General features: G+C 45.5%; 1 protein-coding gene across 7 annotated transcripts in view; it reads right to left on the reverse strand.

The window, feature by feature from the left end:
* Kyat3 (kynurenine aminotransferase 3) overlaps positions 1–11,917 on the reverse strand; it is a 44,980-nt gene extending 33,063 nt beyond the window's left edge. Inside the window, exons 1-3 of one of the 7 annotated variants that reach the window (XM_055614322.1) lie at positions 11,821–11,917; positions 11,266–11,483; positions 6,151–6,250 (exon numbers count right to left, since the gene is read on the reverse strand). In XM_055614322.1, the coding sequence (XP_055470297.1) occupies positions 6,151–6,249 (99 nt within the window). In that variant the 5' untranslated portion in view covers position 6,250; positions 11,266–11,483; positions 11,821–11,917. The other 6 variants (XM_055614323.1, XM_055614325.1, XM_055614324.1 and 3 more) reach the window with 6 other exon arrangements.
* Between the last annotated feature and the right edge of the window lie 4,078 nt (positions 11,918–15,995).

Here is a 15,995-nt window from a genome sequence, read left to right on the forward strand (position 1 = left end):
TCTTTCTTTCTTTCTTTCTTTCTTTCTTTCTTTCTTTCTTTCTTTCTGTTTTTCCAGACAGAGTTTCTCTGAGTTGCCTTGGTTGTCCTACACTCACTTTTACAGCATGCTAGTCTCGAACTCACAAAGATCTGCCTCTGCTTGCCCAAGTGCTGGGATTACAGGCGTGTGCAACCATGCCCACCCAGCTGAGTCATTGAGTCTTTAGCCAGAAGAGCCAAGGTGACCGCCCACAACTACTGGAGAGTAAGAAAGGCCAAGTAGAAATGGCAAAGATGTATAAAATGTCTGTGTGCGCGCGCACACGCACACGCACACACACACACACACACACACACACACACACACAGGCATGTTTTGTTGTATTTTTTTTTTTTTTTTTACTTTACTTATTCGTACGTATTTTGAGGTTTTGATGTCCACAGCGACACACTTTGGACTGCTTCACTTCTTAGCATTAATAGCACAGCAGATGCCACTGGCAACCCAAAGCTACAGATCTCTTATTGGCATGAGACACAGACTAAATCTGCACGTCTCTTAGCATTAAGAAGGGCTCACCTACCACAGGAAGTGCAGGTGAGCCTCCTCCTCCTCCTCCTCCTCCTCCTCCTCCTCCTCCTCCTCCTCTCTCCAGCTCACAGGGAATAGAGGGGACCTTGACAAAGTTCTGTCTGTTTCTACCCACTCTACTTTCCTTCCCATGAGACTATAGTCACCCCCCCATTCACTATCACAGAGGGACTGAAAAACTGAGGCCCTCAAAGCTGCCTCTAAAGTCTAGTAAGCCTCACTAATCATCAGGGAAATGAAAATTAAAATCACAAGACACCATAACGAATCCATTAAGATGTTTGTAGACACCAAGTGCTGTTGACAGAGATGTGGGCAGCTAGGACACTGTTCAAGCCTGGTGGGAGTAGAGAGGCATCCAGGCAGTTTGGGCAATGGTTTGGTAGTGAAATAAAAATTACACATAATTTAAATATACTTAAAAACACCTCCTTGTGAGGTGTTTACAAGAGAACAAAAAACTATATTTAATACATCAATGGACAGGAACAATGAACAAGTTTATTCAGAGAAACCCAAACCTAGAAACAACCTCAAGGCATATCAACGGGGGAAAAGAAAATCAAATAATGCCACATCCACATACTGAATTAGTACTCACTAACAATAAGGAAGAAGCCACTGATAGGCTACACTTAAAATCATGAAACACACACACACACACACACACACACACACACACACACACAAAAGCAAAGGGCTATATGACATATTCCTATTTATATGAAATACAAAAAGCGAACTTACTCCTAATGACCAAGAGCAAATCATAGGATTACAGCTCAGTGGAGGAGCGTTTGCATAGCACATACAAGGCCCTGGGTTCAGTTTCCATAGCCACGGAGTATGGCGTGCGCTACAGAGGAACATGAGGAACGTTTCAGGGCTGACAGCAATGCTGTACGGTTGCCTGTGGCTGGGATTTCACGGTACATTCCCCCAGCAAACGATCACTGAGTTGTCATCCTAAAGATGAGGTTTGTTGTATCTAAACAGAGCTGATTTGAAAAGGTTGTCATGGTGTTCTGGAATCATGGCTCCTTTCTCTCTCTGGACAAAAGATTCCTGAAGCAGAGATTAACAAAATTATCTCACAGAGTTGAGATCTTGCTACATACTCAGAAAACCAGATGGATTACTTTCTCGGCCACTAGATGGCAGAACAAACGTAGAATGCTCCAGCCACTTCTGAATTAAGATTTAAGAATGAGGCAATCACACCAGATGCAAACCTGTTCGTATTTAACTGAAACTTCGAGGCGACACATATTTCGTTGCTCCATTTTACATAGAATTATTTCTAAACTGGGCTTGGTGGCTCATCCCTGTAATCCTACAGAGCTGGAGGCTGAAGATGATGGCGCAACACAAATTTGAGGTCAGCAGGGTCTACATACCAAGTTTCCTCCCACCCTGTGCTACATATACGGCCCTGCCTCAAACAACAAACAAGACAGGCAGGTATAATGAAGCATAGGATGATCATACCTCTAATGCCAGAACTTGAGAGGTGGAGGCCAGTTCAGAGGATCAGTTCGGAGCCAGCCCCAGCTACCTAGCTAGCAGGTTCTAGATCAGCTCGTACATGAAACTCTGACAAGCCAAACCAAGCAGAGCTAGCCAGCCAACGAGTGAAAATAATTATTTTTGAATGTAGTATGTTCAACATCCGCTGACTGAATGATTGAGCACTATGGGGTCTTGAGTCTCTGGGAGATGGTGTGCTAGAGGAAAACCTTCTGTCATCAGGAATCCCGGCACTGGCCTCAGCACAGCCACACAGAACTGACCCTAGGAGGGCGGGAGTGTGAGCGCTGGTGGGCCTTCTTCAATGGAAGGCAAACGAAGCGGCATGGAAGTCAGTTTCTGGAACTCTGGCTGTGGAACTTCCGGAACTTCAACCTGCGGAAAAGGCAACCAGCCTTTCCTTGCATCCAATTCATTATTTCACATAAATTTATGCTACTTGGCTTCTTTGAACTCATGGTAGCTGGGGATAGAGCTAAGCTGTGCAGGGCTTCCCCAGCAAGAATGGGGCCCTAGGTCTCATCTCCAGTATCAAAGAACCAAGTGGGGAGCAGTGATACATGCTTCTGACACAGCCTGGCAGGGTGTGTGGTTCTACATACTTGTAACAGAGCCTGGCATGCTCTGGAGCGACACAGGTATAACACCGACTGCTGTGGTAGGCGGTGATTCACACCTGTAACCCCAGTGACGTTAACTTCTCTGTCTCACCTAACACCCACTTACTATCAGATAACTTTTAGACTACACTCCTAACCTGAGCACCCCCATTCTCTACCAACCCTGAAGCTAACAACGAGACAGCACCTGAATTCCATGGATAACAAAAATGGCTGCGTTGTTTTCCCATCTTGATGTAGCCTGCCTAACTGACGATCAACAATATGTTGTATAAATATATTGATTAACAGCTATAAAAGTCCACACTGCCTCTCTCCTGAGGGAGCAAGTCATTCAGGGCAGCTTGAATCTATACTCTGGGGACATCCATCACTCCTATTTGGCTCAGGACAAACCATTTTCTTATTCCTCCCTCCATCTTTCCTTGGCATCCCTCTGTTGTCAATCCAGAAATGATTCAATAATCCCTGAATTCCTAGACTGAAGTGATTCTCTTGCCTCAGGGTTGGGCAGGCTAGAAGTATTGCTGTCCTCTATCTTCCTGATTTCTACTGATTATAAATACCTTATAGTAAACAGCCCTAACCATCTCACTGATGCTTTCCAAACACCACCCACCATGCAGATGCCTGTGCAGGTTAGAAAGGCCGAAAGATCCCTGCTGGGTCACGGGAGTTGTGAGTGGTCTGTCCTGGGAGCTGAATTCCTAGTCCTCTGCAAGAGTAGCAAGTGCTCTCAAGGCTGAGTGGCCTTCCCAGGCTCCTCCACCCAACCTCGTGTGGTGAATGGCAGAAATGCCCTGTGACCTGGTCAGACTTCAAATGGCAGCTGTTAAAAATTAAACCTGGAGTCAACACATAACTCAGTACCCCCATTGCTTGGGGGTGGGGGTGGGTGAATCGTATTTCAAGTAATCTTCAGGCTTGAATAATGCACCACCGGTGTCTCCTGCCCCAGATGTAGATGAGAATCACTTGCAAATGCTTTTCTCTATGGAGCTCTCCTACAGTCTTGGAACTTTCTATGTAGACCAGGCAGGCCTTGAACTCACAGAGGTCCACCTGTCTCTGCCTCCCAAGTGCAAGAATTAAAGGCAAGCGCCACTACACCCAGCTCACACCTTTTAGAATTATAGTTTCATATGATCACATTGGGTGATGATGATTCAATCGCCCTCTGTGTATGAAAAAAGAGAAATTTAAGATGCTCATGAGGTAGAATTCGTAATATTTAAAAGTCGATCATATTTCTTGAACTTTCAAAATCTACGTAGAAGGGCTGAGAGATAAGAGTGAGGATGGATGAACAACAAAGCTCCTAATATTTTACCAGTTCTGACTTACGAAAACGATAACTAGAGAAAGCCCAGCCTAATATCAAACTCACATTCAAGTATGAATTCAACAGTGCCATAATCTTGTCTCTCTCATCATTAAGCTCTGAGTGATTTCAAAGTAAACCCTGGACCTTTATCTCATCATACTCCTACCTTTGATGTATAGTTTTGGAAAACAACTGCAATTGTCTTTACCATAATAATTTTTTGGCATCAACTTACAGCTAGTCCACACTAAGTTCCTCTTTAGTTTCTGTATGGTTACACGGACGACAGGTGGGCAGGTATGTTCTGCATTAAGCTCTGTAGCAGAGCAGGCTAAGCATCAAAATGGACTACTCACACCACTGATTAGCTGACCACACAGGCAACAACCAGGAGTAGAGCTTAATAGCCAACCTTTCTAAACAAACTGTACCAAATAGCCACGAGCTTCCTTCTGTCTTAATCCATTCGCAGGGAGAAGCCGAAGCGGCCCGATGCTTATCTGATATAGCACTCATTTTTCTGTCCTTCTGACTCCCTTTCAGCTGGGAGGCCAGCTGTTTTTCCTAGGCCCCTGAAACACTTACTCCATGGAATAAAGTGTCTAGAAGAAAGACAGCAATTAAGGTCTTCAGACTAAGACTTTGTGATTTTTGTCACTCAAAAATTTTGGGGTGGACTGGGTCAAGTTCCTAATTGAAGTGTTGCCATTCAAAGGTCATGGGTCGTAAATGGCATGAGGTCCACATGCTTACATATAGCCCTAGAGAAACCAGAACTGTTAAACACTCAGGCCTTTTTCTTCAATGGACAAAACTGATACCCGTTCACCTGGAAGGCTTGAGTGGATACTGTTTAATAACATGGTGATCTTTTGCTCTTCTGGAGCCAGCCCTCATCCGATCCCCTTATCCTGAGCACTGATTCAGTCAACAGAATCCATTCTCGTGGAAGAGGTCACAAGCACTTTGCAGAAGACATAGCCCTTGCGAGCGAGTTTGATACAGTCATCCCTTAAGCTTTGTTGAGATAACTGTCAAACTCCCGACGTTTGAACCAGCCTGAGGGGCTGACTAAGCGGTTGCCTCTCGGCTTCATTTCTCTACTGGCAGGAGAGCTTGCAGGGACCCCCACAATGGGTCATGCCAGGGTAAGCCCCCTCAAGGCTGCCTCCCACCCACTTCCAATGCCATTCACTGACAGCCGAAGCTGGCTCAGCTCTCCATCCTGTAGTCTGGCTCACATTCTGGGTTTGTTTGCTTTTCCACAGCTCATCCGCTTCACAATCAGTTACATGAGATCAGTGGTTCTCTACCTTCCTAACGCTGTGACCCCTTTAATACATCTTCTCATGTTGTGGTGACCCCAAGCATGAAAATTATTTCTTTTGCTACTTCATAACTGTAATTTTGCTACTGTTACAAATCATAATGTAAAGAACTGATATGCAGGAAATCTGATTTGTGACCCTGGTAAAAGGGGCATTCGACTCCAAAGGGGTTGCCACCCACAGGTTGAGAACTACCAATTAGATGAACCAGAGGTCATCAACCTGCACTTTGTACTTTTAGTCACAGCGGTAGCCTTTACTAAACAAAAAGGTTGCATACTTCAGCATGGCAGATCTGGGCATAGTGAGTATGGTACCCACCCGTGGGGTCCCACTTTCTCATCTGCAACATACAGAAACTCATATTCAAGCTGAGTGTTTTAATGAACACAGAAAAGGGAGAGGTGTACAGGAGGAGAAGAGGGATCGGGAGTGGAATTGGGAGGGGATGAGGGAGGAGGCTATAGCTGGGATACAAAGTGAATAAATTGTAATAATTAAAAAAATAAATAAATAATTTAAAAATTAAAAAGAAACTTAAAAAACAGGGAGAGAGAGAGAGAGAGAGTGGCCAACAATGAGTCGCAGACAAGCAAGCAGTTGCTCCAAGAATGAACATTCTAGCTGGTGATGAGACTCCAGGAGCCCACATCACAGCATCACTCACTCCACTAAAATACTTACTAAGAGTCCCAGGGAAATTGCATCTCTTTTTTTTAACCAACAGGAGAAGACATGCACAACGATAATGTGTCTGTTTGCAATGGGCAATACCTACGGCAGAAGTGGAGAGGCCGGGGGCTTTTGGAGAATAAATTGTCTTTACAGGCTTTGCTCTGCAGCAGAGGGAGGAGAGTCTCCTCTGGGCCAAAAACATGCTAGAGAAAAGAGACATTGAAAAAGGAGTCAATGTGTGCCAGTTACATCACTACCAGACGCCTGTGGGTGGCTGAGAACACAAGCTTCTATAAATATGATCACACTGGAAGTTTTTAAAATTGCATTTATTTATTGTGTGTGTCTCAGAGGACAACTTGTGGGAACTCAGTTCTCTCCTTTAACTGTGTAACTTCCAGAGATCCAACTCAGGCTGTCAAGCTTGGCAGCAAGCATCTCTCCCTACTGAGCCATCTTGGAGCCTGGAACACATTTTTGCAACTAGGCTAGCTTTCTTCCCACCCTCCTTTCCTATTGGATTCTTTTTCTATTCGATATTAGTCACTTCTGGAATCATTCTAGTGCTATTCTTTATCTTATAAAAAGAGATCCATGCCCAAACATTAGGCAGAGAAAGTCCAAATTGGAGCTGTCCAGTGGGACTCCCCCCCCCCTTTTAGGATCTCAAGGAACCCTGAGGAAGAGGAGAAGAGCTATAAGAGCTGGAGGGGTTGAGAACAACAGAACAGAGCCACAGACATCAACTAAGCAGGGCTCAAATAGATAAACAGATAGATGGGTGGATGGATAGATAGATAGATAGATAGATAGATAGATAGATAGATAGATAGATAGACAGATAGAAAGAAATACACTGTAAGCTGAGTGGTGGTGGTGGTGCACATCTTTAATCCCAGCACTCAGGAAGCAGAGACAAGTGGATCTCTCTGAGTTTGAGGAGGCCAGCCTGGTCTACAGAGAGAGTTCCAGGATAGCCAGGCTTCCATGGAGAAACCCTGTCTCAAAAATCCAAAGCAAACCAAAACCAACAACAACCCCCGAGCCTCCCTCCCCCCAAAAAAATCACCATTGTAAAGGAAATATGCAAGTGATTAAAATAAAAATGAAGTCACTTATGTTCTTGTGTTAACCAGAACAAAACCAAATATATAAATCTGTCAGTACCACAGGCTAGCACAGAGGCCACCACAATTTTATACACAACCTGGGACCAAGGCATCTTGTTACAAACCATAAGGCAAAGGGCAAGTGTTTCAAAATCTCTTATGTAATCCTTTTGGTGTTGAAAAGGATTACACTTCCTCATGTGTAAACATAACTGTTACTCCGTTTTAAGGTCGTTTTAGAGGCCTACTGCCTCCCTCTGCTAACCTAAGCCTAGTCCTGGAAGCTTCTAGCCTCTGTACACTCTAATCTAGGCCTAGAATACTTTCAGCCTCTGAGACTTACTACTGAACAAGCTCACACTTCCCAGTTCTTCTAAACTCTAGCTGGCTGGTTTAGTTCAGCTGTTCTGGCTCAAACCCCTCTCCTAGCTGACTGATTCAAACTGGCTTCTTTCAGCTTCTGATTGAGTTGCTCTGCCTGGCCTCAAACTAATCTGCTCTAATATTCTGGCTCCTTCTCATTCTCTGGTTCCTTCTGTCTTTACCTGTGTCTAGCTTGTTCTCTTTTTAACCTGCTTCGTAAAACTCTCCTGGTAAAAGTGCTTCTGAATTCCATGAACTGAGCAGCCACAAAGTCAACTTCACTGCACTGCCTCTCAACTCACTAACTCAACTGAACTGCCTGAATAGAACTGACTAGAACTCAGAGGTCTAAGTCTCTTGTCTCCTGAGTGCTGGGATTAAATGCATGTACCACCATACTTGGACCTAAGCTTTCCTTTACCTGAAACTTGCTCTAAAGCAGACTGGCCTTGAACTCAGAGATCTGCTTGCCTGTGTCTGTATTCCAGCTGGATCACGCAGACCTAGAAGGTCTTTGGATGTGATCTCTTGCCAGGGCAGCCATGTTCTGAATTAAAATTTCTTTACACCCTTGTATGCTGAACATGGTGTCATATGCTTGTCGTCCTAAGAGTACGGCAGGAGAAGCATATGTTTGTGGCTAGCCGGGGCTTCATAGCAAGAATGTCTCAAAATACTGAGTGACTGGGATACTACTCAGTGATAGAGAGCTTGTCTAGCACAGGGAACGTCCAGTGCTTAATCACAGTACCTTAAAACAAAAGAAAAACCCCAAAGCCACCTCCTCTTGAATTCCCTCTTTGAATATGTCCATAGCTTCCCTATGGCGTTGCATTTCCCTCATGGTGCTCTGCTATTCTTAGGTGTTCTTTTGAGAAATTTCCTCAGATCCATCAATGTTTTAATGAGATTGATTAAACTGGAGATTTGTGAAGATATTCTAAATTAAATTATAAAACTTTTAGGCCAAGTATGGTGGTGGTGTCCCTTTAGTCCCAGCACTCCAGAGGCAGAGGCAGAGGCAGAGGCAGGTAGATCTCTGTGAATTCAAGCCCAGCCTGATCTACATAGTGAGACCAGGTCTTGATGATGATGATGATGATGATGATGATGACGATGATGACAGCAACAACAACAATAAACAGACTCTTTGATTTCATCATGAGCAAGAAATTTCAGAAAATAAAAAGATAACTTCTAGAAGTTGATCTTTTTATAAAGTTGTCAAATTTCAGAACAATGTGGTCATCTGGGTAAAGGTCACTAGTAGTGAAAAGACAATTTTTAGGTTGAGCCCAGAGAGAAGCACCTGCAATCCTAGCTACTCCAGAGTGTGAGGCCGGAGTATCAGAACACCCATCCCCTAAGTCTCTAAAGGGTCTAATGTGGTCCAGTCTAGCCTTCAAGTTCCTAAGTAGCAAAGGCTAGTACTGAACTCCTGATCCCCTTGCCTTGACTTCCAAAGTGCTGGAATTGCAGGAATGTGCCACCACACCTGGCTTTTTCAAACAGGTAGTTTGGAAACGGGGGATTCTAGTAGGCCCTTGACAAACAACGAGAAGCTATGAAGCTTAGGTTATCCTGGAAGATGGGCCTTTCCTAAAAAAAAAAATCATCCAATAGTCCCCAGTTACACAAGAAGAACACATTGGGAATGGATTCTGTACCTGCAGGGAAACCATTTCGTCTCAGAAAAGCAGGGAGATACGGGCAATGAAACTTCATAACTGTTCTGCTACTTAGGATTGGGAGAAATCCCAGCAAACAGAACTCCTCATTCCCTAGCTTTTGTTCTGAGACTGTTCCCAAGTGTATGAGACAGTTACACCAGTAGATAGGGTTTCTTCTTTGCACCGATCAAATCTTTGACCAGGAAGGGTGGGATGATGGCTCACTGGGTGAAGCATTTCCTGAGCACACATTGGGACTTGAGAATGGATTTGCACTTGTGACAAGTCTTGCCTAGGGCAAATGCCAATGCTTCTACTATAAAGGCCCAGTCTGTGTGCTCCCCTGTCCCTTCAGACCTAGGGCCATGCACAGTTAGGCGAAGCTCTCCAGAACTCTTAGCTACATTCTCAGTTCTTAATTTGAAACATGGTCAAACTAAACTGTCTCCAACTACTTATGTAGCGTCAGGCTAGCCTTGGCTCCACCCTTGGCCTCTCAAGTAGCTGCCTGAGGCATATGTAGCCCCTTTGATTTTTGATTTGGGAAGCACTGTCTTGAGAATTAAATATAGTGGGTTGCCAACTTGCTAGAAATAGACTTTTTATTGTTAAGTTGGCTTATTGGCTTTTCAATCACCAAGAGGCAAACCCACTGTATTCAGCCTCAGATTTTGAGCCTGAGAAGCAAGCTAGCTTTCCTGTTTATTTTTGAAAAAAGGTCTCATGTGGCCCAGGCTGTCTTCAAACTCAGTTTGTAGCTGAGGATGACCTTGAACTCCTGATCCTCTGGCCTCCACTGCCTAAGTGGGATTACAGGCTTATGCCATGACCCCCGGATGGCTTTTGCTTTTCAAATAAACACAATTAACAGTGTATGTTAATATTCACCAATAAAATAAACAAATGGATACAGATGTCAAGAACCTGGAAGAAAAATAGGTAGCTGGCTTTTGTTTTTTTTTCTAAGCACAAAGGTCTGTGAAGAAAACAGAAAAACATTAATGAGGATGACCCAGCCAATCTAATCATGGCACAGGGTATATAAAATCTATATTCAGATACATATGATCAACAGAAATATCAAACTGTCATTTTATCATCTCTAGATTAGACTGACTCGGAAGGAAGACTGTTGGCAACCTACAGATTCAAGGCTGGTGAATTATTGAAGGAAAAATGCAAATCTGGAAGGGACTGTCTCTGACATGAACTGATTGGCCTGCTCCTTGATCACCTCCCCCTGAGGGGGAAGCAGCCTTACCAGTCCACAGAGGAGGACAATGAAGCCAGTCCTGATAAGACCTGATAGACTAGGGTCAGATGGAAGGGGAGGAGGACCTCCCCAATCATTGGACTGGGGGAGGGGCATAGGAGAAGAAAAGGGAAGGAGGGTGGGGTTGGGAGGGAGTGGGAGAGGGGGCTACAGCTGGGATACAAAGTGAATAAACTGTAATTAATAAAAATAAAATTAAAAAAGAAAGGAAAAAAGTAAGCAAAGTATTAAAAAACCCAGTTTAAAAATGGTTACCATTTTTTAGTTTACAATTCAAACTAGCAAGTTACAAACCATATGAGGTAAACATACAGAAAGGATAGTCCGAGTGTTAGTAGCTTGAGAAAGTCCAGAATTGAGAGAGAGAGAGAGAGAGAGAGAGAGAGAGAGAGAGAGATATGGGGGTCAGATTAGCTGCAAGCTCAAGTTAATCAGAGACAACCCCCAAAGGGCTAGTGCTAATGAACAGGTCCGTGTCTGCTCTCAGCACTGCCATACGGGCTATTCCGCTTCGAGAATGCAACAGAGGGAGGTGAACAAGGTTGCAGCTTGGAAGAGCACAGAGAGGCGGTCAAGGCCACGTGAAGACAAGAAGCATGAAAAAAAAAAAAATCAGTCAAAGCTTATCAGCATAGGTGTGAAGAGGAGCCATTCAAAAACAGCTTTAGTGCTGGATGAGAGTGGGATTCTTGTAACCGTCAATTTCTCACAAGAGCCGCCTGATGCAGGAAGTGGGACACAGCACACAGGCAAAACTTTAGCAGAGTTACAGGCTGCGACAGGGAGCAGTTTTCCCCAGTCACCTATCCCTTAGGTGGCGCTGAGGCCCGCGGGTGGAATGTGCAATGACGGTTGGGCCGAACAGTAGCTGGAGGCTCAGGAAGCTGCAGGAATGCAGGGCCTTCGCTCGCCGCTGATACGACTGCTTTGTCTTTCAGCTTGCCAGAGTTTCCCTTTTCAACCTTGAACTTTCGAGATTCCAACCCTGGCACCGAATAAAAACAGCGGCGGTGGTGCACACCTGTGTCGGTGGAGGCAGGAGGATTAAAAAACTCAAGATAGACCTCTGCTGCATAACTACCTCGAGAACGAGAAACTGCCTCTAAATAAAACAAACCTAAAATTCTATCGCGGATGAACTGAAGTCAGTGTTGCCCTTGCAAGAACGCGTTTTAAGTTATCTCCAATTACACAGTCGAGAGCAAAAGGCCAAGGGCGTACTGGGGTCCGGGTATCTTGGAGCCCTTTTCTCCAAAGACAGTCTGGGAACCCCAAGGTCCGACGGATAGCCGCGTAGGACCGTTTCTCCAGACAGCCCACCTCCCTTTCGCTCCGGGTCCCGTCCCGCGCCAGCTTACCTGGTCCTCCCGGTTCGAATGCGCCCCTGGCCTCGGCCCGGATGTCGCAAGGTGGCGCGGGGGCGGGTCCCGGGTGAAAGGCGCTCTGGCTTCCAGACGCAGGGTGCAGCAGTGACCCTCGTGGAGGGCGGAGGAGGCGGGGCGGGGGCGGTGATTGACCCTGGCCGAGGATTGGCTCCGACATCAGGGCTAAGGGTACGGATTGGCTGCGGAGTTCTCCAATCCCGGGGCGCAGTGTGATGAGCAAAGCAACCAAGGGGACGGGCCACGGCTTTGGTAGCGAATCCTGGCTGAAATGGGTGTATGAGACTGTTTGGGGTGGGTAAATCTCGGCTGCGTGGATTCCGAGCTAGCTCGAGAGACTTTGGAGGATGCGCCAGGGGCCGGCCTGTGTGGTGTGCTGAAGGGCTTGTAGGTGTCTGTTTGTCTCCTCTGATGGAGCGAGAGAAGGAATCTTTCCTTCTGAGCTGTGAAGTGATGGCGGACCCAATGCGCGGAGGAGAGACAGAAGCAGAAAGACACCTAGTAACTGCGGAGGAAACCCCGACTGGGGGAAGGGAAGAGCGCGGAGGGACTGCTTTGGGGTGGAGGAGCGGCGGTGGTGGAGAAAAGTGAGGTTCTGTTAAGAGCCTAGCTTGGGGGTTAGATATTCTTCTTCTTGCCTTTAAAGAAGTCGAGGTGGTGGAGGGCGTGAGGGTGTCTGAGCGCTGCTGCCACCATACCTAGAGTGAAGACCGAAAGCAGGCGTTGGTTGGATGCCCCGTCCTTGGCACGATGAGCCGCTTCTGTGTTTTGGCATAAGAGGCCAACCTCAAACCCCCTCCCCTTCTCCCTAAACTTGAGGTCCCGTGGCTTTTGAATGCACTATGTATCTCAATTGGCGAGTGGCTCTTCCTGGCAGATGGCGTTTCACAGCTCCCGGAGGAGTGATGACAGTGAGCTTTTGTCCCTCTGCTAGTAGTCCTACAGGCCAGCTTGATCTGAGCCAAGACTTCATTTTTGAACCAAGTCGGTGGGCTTGCCCATTTTGGGGGTTCTTGGAGTTTCCCCCTTTGGACCTAAAACTCCCGACGATCTCAGAATGGCTTTGTCTGCAGTTGCCGTTCTGTTGATATTGCTGTGGTTGGACTGGGAAATACCATCAGACCATCGTTTGTTCTGAAGGTTTTTAACGTTAAGTGGCTGCTCGGTTGCTTTTTTTTCTTTTTCCTCCTTTCTGTCTTTCACGAACAACCATTACAGTAAACTGCTAGTTTGTTATTTCAAAGCACGATATGTGTTAGGAACACCGGGTTCCTAGTTTCGGATATCTAGACTGGCCACATGATGAAATGCTGCCTTCATTGTTTCTTTGAGTTGTGGTTTCCTTACTAGTTTGAATGTAATTTTTATGGCTGCAGCCCTCTTGGAGCACAATATAGAATCTATAAGTTGAAGTGTGTGTGTGTGTGTTTTTTTCCTTTGAGATAGGATCTCACCGTGCAACCCTTGACTGTTTTCATTATTTAGCTCAAGTTGCTCCCCAAATCTCAGAAACCCTTGTGCCTCAGCCTCCAAAGTCCCAAGCGATATAGGCGTCCAACTCCTTGTCCAGCTTGCAATTTGAAAGCATTGCTTCCTAGCTGGGCCATAATAGTGATTTTTGGCATGGTTTATAAGGCCTTAACAGAAATTGTGCATTTACCCACAGAAAAGTTGCTCTGTATCTTCCTATGTTCACCCACATTTACTTTCTCCGGATTGTACAATTTAGCTGCTAGCATTTGCTATTTAAACTAGTCAATCATCTTCATTTTTTTTTTTTTTTCAAAAAAGAATGAATTTTGACTTTGCAACATTATGGTAGGAAGAGTGATCGAAATGTGAGTGTGTGTGTCAACTGTAATAATCAAAACTGCCCTCGGGGAAAGTGAAGCATAGCCTTGCAGGCACGGAGTCCCTGTACAGCTCCCTGCCAGGCATCCGGAAGTGTGAACGCAGGCGAGCATCTGCTGAGTGAGAACCTGGGGGCCTGCTCTGTGAGGAGCTGTCCACTTCCTTCTGTCTGTGACTTTGCCCTGAACTCGTGGTCCACATCCGTCAAGATGCTCATAAACTTTTAAGGGATGTTCTCCAACACGCTGCAGGTTCTCAGCCCTGGAGACTGTCCATGCAGGATTTCTTCTTGCTCCCTTCGTCTGTCATGCCGGGCAAAGTCCTTCTGGGATTGCTAAGGCTTCAGAGTCAGGTTTCAGGCTACTTGCACACTTGGTCCCTGAGGCAATGTTAGTACTATAAGTCAACTCAGGCTTTCTGGGTTCTTAAATGATGACCAAACACTTTGTGTAAAGTAAAGCAGGAACAAGATCAAACTCCTGAAGTGCTCTTGTGATGTGCAGTAATCCCGCCGTAAACACTGAGGGAGAAGCATCAGAAATGCAGTTTGGATGACACAGTGCTCATGGTTAAAGCTCCACATGTAGCAATTACTATGTGGTAGGAAGCCCCTCGGGCTTTGATCGTGCAGGGGTGAGCAGCAACACCAACAACAAAATCGAAAAGACCAGGTCACAGGGACTGTCTCTGACTTGAACTCAGTGGCTGGCTCTATGACCTACCCCCACCCCCCACCCTGAGGGCGGAGCAGCCTTGCTAGGCCACAGAGGAGGACACTGCAGCCAGTCCTGAAGACACCTGATAAACTAGGGTCAGATGGAAGGGGAGGAGGTCCTCCCCTGTCAGTGGACTTAGAAAGGAGCAGGGAGGAGGTGAGGGAGGGAGGGTGAGATTGGGAGGGAATGAGGGAGGAGGCTATAGCTGGGATACAAAGTAAATAAACTGTAAATAAACTAACATAAATAAATAAACTAATAAAAGTAAATGAACTAATATAAAAAATAAAAATTATTTCTACCACTTCTGAAAGAAGGAAGAAAAGAAGGAAAGAAAGGCAGAAAGAAAGGAAGGAAGGAAAGAAAGAGAAAAAAGAAAGAAAGAAGGAAAAAAGAAAGAATGAAAGAAAGGAAGGAAGGAAGGAAGGAAGGAAGAAAGAAAGAAAGAAAGAAAGAAAGAAAGAAAGAAAGAAAGAAAGAAAGGAAGGAAGGAAGAAAGGAAGAAAGGAAGAAAGAAAGAAAAGATCATGTCGGCTGGATCTTATGTTCCAGAGGAATACGCACAGCAAATGTTAACACTCAGAGGTACTGAAAGTGAGAGCCACTAGATGGCGCACGTTGCTGTCTCAACTTCACTTTTGAATCAGGTAATGCTGCTGAGTTGGAGAAACATCAGTAAAGATGTGTTTGGACAGATTCAGTAGGATTTCACTCCTATCTCTTGCCTCCTTCTTTGGCTTCTTTTCTTCTCGCTCCTTTTTCTGTACTGCTTGCGTGGTCAGGGGTATGTTTAAGACATTCATGTGACAACATACTGCACCGGTGCCACTCCCTCCTAAGTCAGAAAGAGCCTCTCCTCTCCTCCTAGGCCATTTTGTTTTCTGTGAATATTGGTTTATTATCTTTATTCACAAGACAGTTACCTACTTCCCAATTCTTTGAAAAGTGATTAAACAATAATTAACTTTTTTTAATGTGCAAGAGTGTTTTGCCTGCATGTACCTATGTGTACCATGTATCTGCCTGGCGCCCATGCAGGTCTGAAGGAGACATCAGATCCCCTGGAACTGGAGTTAGGGATGGCGGTGAGCTGCTGCCGGTGCTGGGACTCAAACCTAGGTCTCCTGGAAGAACAGCCAGTGCTACTGAGCACCTATCTATCTAGCTCTTACTTTCCAATTCTTGTTGGTGTTCAACAAAGATTTCTGAATAAATAATCCCTGTCGCTTAGGCAACTGTGGTTGCCTGTGATCTTACCCAAATTCCTAGGGAGACTGTTTCTGCCCTAAGCCGGGAAGGTCTCTGTGATGAGATGTGGGAGAGTGTATCGGTCATTCCTTTTAGGGACTCGCCTCTTCTGCGCCTTCCTCTACAGTGGTAAGGGCATGGGGAATGTATATGAATTCCCTGTGTTGGTTAAGTGTTTGACATTGTGAACTTTGGGCCACATTTCTTTCCTTTCTGTTGGGACCAAAGGGTGATACATATTGGTAGACCTATGTTGGTGTCCACAGGGACTTAGCCAGTGTGGGCCATGCACCTTTGTTACTCCAGTGCCACCACCCCAGTGAGGACTAGCTAAAG

The sequence above is a fragment of the Psammomys obesus genome, unplaced genomic scaffold (genome assembly GCF_907164565.1).
Source record: "Psammomys obesus unplaced genomic scaffold, mPsaObe1.curated_primary_1811, whole genome shotgun sequence".
Lineage (NCBI taxonomy): Eukaryota > Metazoa > Chordata > Mammalia > Rodentia > Muridae > Psammomys > Psammomys obesus.